This window comes from Triticum urartu, chromosome 7A (genome assembly GCF_056163025.1).
Source record: "Triticum urartu cultivar PI428250 chromosome 7A, HENAU_Tu73, whole genome shotgun sequence".
Classification (NCBI taxonomy): Eukaryota; Viridiplantae; Streptophyta; class Magnoliopsida; order Poales; family Poaceae; genus Triticum; species Triticum urartu.
Window position 1 is genome coordinate 261698393 of NC_141879.1, and position 3338 is coordinate 261701730.

The window sequence follows — 3338 nt, forward strand, 5'->3', positions numbered from 1 at the left end:
ATTACTCTTATGGAGTGTTTGCTAGTTAGTAAACTAGTGAACATTACAGTAAGAAGCCGCACCCCCGCATATTTTGGAATAAAAGATGTGTTTGCTTGTATGCTGCAGAAAATAGAGAGGGTGTGCAACATCAGCTTTAAATATTGTGTTACTCAAAAAATTGCAGTCCACTGTTCCTCCCACCAATTATCATATTGGATTGTTCCAAAAGTATATGATACTAGGAAATGCGTCTTTTGAATTTCCAAATTTACTCCGTCTTTCTTGAAGAAAAAAATATATTCATCTGACAATGCTTAAACCCGTGGACTCTGGGCAGAATGGTAAAATTAACCTTCTACACATGTTCGCAGCTATTGCACTTTCATAATTGCCACATTTTTGCATTGGTACTTTGGCAATTGATGTTTTTGTAATGTAATTTGAAAATTGAATGTCATTGCAGTGGCGCTTTGCGAATGGCCCTGAAAGAGGAAAAAAGGAGTTCAATTTTCTTTTGAGAGAAGAAAGTAGAGTAGAAAGTTCAGTTCTTCTCACTCATACAAGTTCCCAAGTTGTGCACTCTTTTTATAAAACCGCGTTAGAAATCTGGTATAAGACTTTTAAACATGGCAAATCAAACATTTTTCTGGCAAATTATGTGCCGCGAATCTGGTAATTCCCTTCGGCAAGCACGGCAAATCCTGTCATGTTCAGCTTTTTTGTCAGGATTTGCCATGCTTGCTAAAGCGAATTGCCATGCCCATGACACGCAATTTGCAATAAAAAAGTTCGATTTCCCATTCTTAAAAATCTGATGTTATGTTTTTAGCATTTCAGTTTATAAAAATATAGTATTTTTTCGATCTGAATTTATCTTGCTAAATACTACCCAGAACTCATCAGGAAAAGGATCAGAGTCAGAGATATATACAACCTAATGATACCATACAGTACTGCTTTCTCTTTTTAATAGAGAAATGGGGATACGAACTTTGTCAGTTGATGCACTGTCTTGAGATGATGATATCATACACCGATAACGCAACAAAATCAAATGCTAAGACTCACATAAGGTGTCACTTTTTCTACAGGGAAACCAATTGCACTAGGTAATTGTACAATTCCATGTATGAAAAGGTGCATCGGGCACATCAGGGTACCAGAGTATCATTCATTTTCTATTATAAAATGAACAAAGCAGTACCATTATAAAAAAGTGCAGCAGGCACAACAGGGTACCAATATAATCATATCAATTACAATATGAATCAACCAGTACGATTTTCATCATATAAGGTTTTCCCCCATACAAGTACTTCGATGTCTAGGCATGACAAATTCTCCATGTTATGCCTCAACCCTCTCTCTCAACTCAGCAATAAGCGCCGGAAATTTTTGGCCCAAGAGCACAAAACTTTCAGTTAACACAACCTTGTTGAAATCTTTGTCAGCTGCTAATAAGTCAATGCACTTTGTCTTCAACTCCAGGCAGCTGTTCGTCTCTGCCAAATCTAGAGTAGTTGCAATGGAATCTAGTGACACATTCTCCCCCAACTTTCGGGCGCAGATAAGCTTCAACCTATGCAGTGCGTACTTGTCCGCCGCGGCAAGCAGATGATGAAACGTCTCAATCGGTGGAGAGCGCCCAACCCTGTCATCTCCAGGCAAGGCATCGGTGTACATGAACTTAAGCAAAACTTTGAACGTCGCGGGCTCAATGTCGTCCAAGACGATGTTTGAAGATGTGGCCCCAGCCTCCGGGCCGAAGAACTTGGCTCTGAAAACCGGAGAACGGGCAGCAAGCACTGCTCGATGCGCATGGAATGTTTCACCATTGGTGGTGAATGACACATCTGTCCCGTAAATGTCCATTCCATTGATTAGGCTGTTAAGATGACTTCCTATTTTTGGGGGTGGCACGGGGATTGGGTCGTCACGCATAACCAAGATGTGGCAGAGGAATGTGACTCGGCCTTCAATCACACATTTTGCCTCCAAATCTACTCGCTTGACGAACCTAGACCACCCATGCCATAGTATGTCGTCCTTGCTACTATACACAAAAACTGATGACGTTGCTGCTATCGGAGATGGTTTGCCATGCCTGCCCATCACATTGGCCTTGAATATGGCCCTGACAGTAGTTACGGGTTCCCTGCAGTAGAGGTAGATAGAGAGATACCTGCCATTGTTGGCCTTCACCCACCCACGCGGGTAGCAATGTATCTTCCAGTCGTGCCCACCGGCGGAGATGTAGTCGGAGTGGACGGACTTGCCGATGGCTAAGTGCTTGGTTTGCTCGTAGTTTACTGTGAACTCAAGCGATGCAGAGTCCACCACGGTGGTTCGTGCCACCAGACCAGTAGTGCGGCCTCGCTTGCTCACTGAATGTAATAATAGTTAAAAATCAAATCACATTTCCTAGAAGTACAATTTAGGTGAGCTCGGCACCTATTTTGGAACGAACAGCTGAAAGAAAAACGTAAGACGGGGGAACTGGAAAAAGGCGCAAGAGGGAACTCACTGTCTTCCGTCTGGGCTTGCCGCTGCCTAAGTTCGCCGGCGACTCGGTCCGGCGTCCCCCCTTGGCGACAACCCTTGGTCCTCCTTTGGCGGGCGCCCTCCACGACCTTCCTTTCGCCTCGCCTTACGGCACGGGATCGCCCTCGCTACGTGCGATGCACGCGCCGCCACTGCGGTCGTTCTCTACTTCTCTAGGGTTCGCCGCGCTGTCGCACGCGAACGTTTTTTTTTCTGGGTGCCTCTTCGATCTTTCTCTTTTCACGAGCTCGCTTTTGCCTTTTTTTAGCGAAACGAGCTTGCTTTTGCCGTTTGAACGGTTCGGCCCGTGATTTAGGTGGGCTAGCCCACGACGTAGCGTGGGTGACTCCAAAGTTCGTTTTTTCAAAAGGCCTCCAAAGTTCGTGGACTGTCCTCCGTTACTGTGCGTCATGCACGACAACGCGAAGTTCTTATCTACTGACTGATATTTGGGAATGCCTTCGGACATTGGTGCTTCAAAAAGTGGTGCCTTCTAATACCTAAAGGACCGGCTTTGGAGTAAAATTCAGAGTTGGATTGAGAGCACAATGTCCACGGCAGGAAAGGAGGTATTGGTTAAAGCAGTGGCTCAAGCAGTGGCTGTGTATTCTATGTCTTGTTTTAAACTTCCAAGAGGCCTATGTGAGCATCTTAACATGCTCATAAGAAAGTTCTGGTGGGGCAGTAAGGACGGGCACCACAAACCGCATTGGGTTTCGTGGAAGGAGATGACCCAACCGAAATCTATGTGGGGTTTGGGTTTTAAGGACTTCGAGCTTTTCAATATGGCAATGTTGGCGAAACAGGCCTCGCGT

The 3338-nt window shown here is 44.9% G+C and overlaps 1 protein-coding gene across 1 annotated transcript; it reads right to left on the reverse strand.

The window, feature by feature from the left end:
• Nucleotides 1-1133: 1133 nt before the first annotated feature.
• On the reverse strand, nucleotides 1134-2739 carry LOC125523776 (BTB/POZ and MATH domain-containing protein 3-like). The gene is made up of 2 exons (XM_048688844.2): nucleotides 2507-2739; nucleotides 1134-2366 (listed from the first exon to the last, which is right to left on the reverse strand). Coding segments are annotated over exons 1-2 (1038 nt in total). The 5' UTR covers nucleotides 2508-2739; the 3' UTR covers nucleotides 1134-1329.
• Nucleotides 2740-3338: the final 599 nt, after the last annotated feature.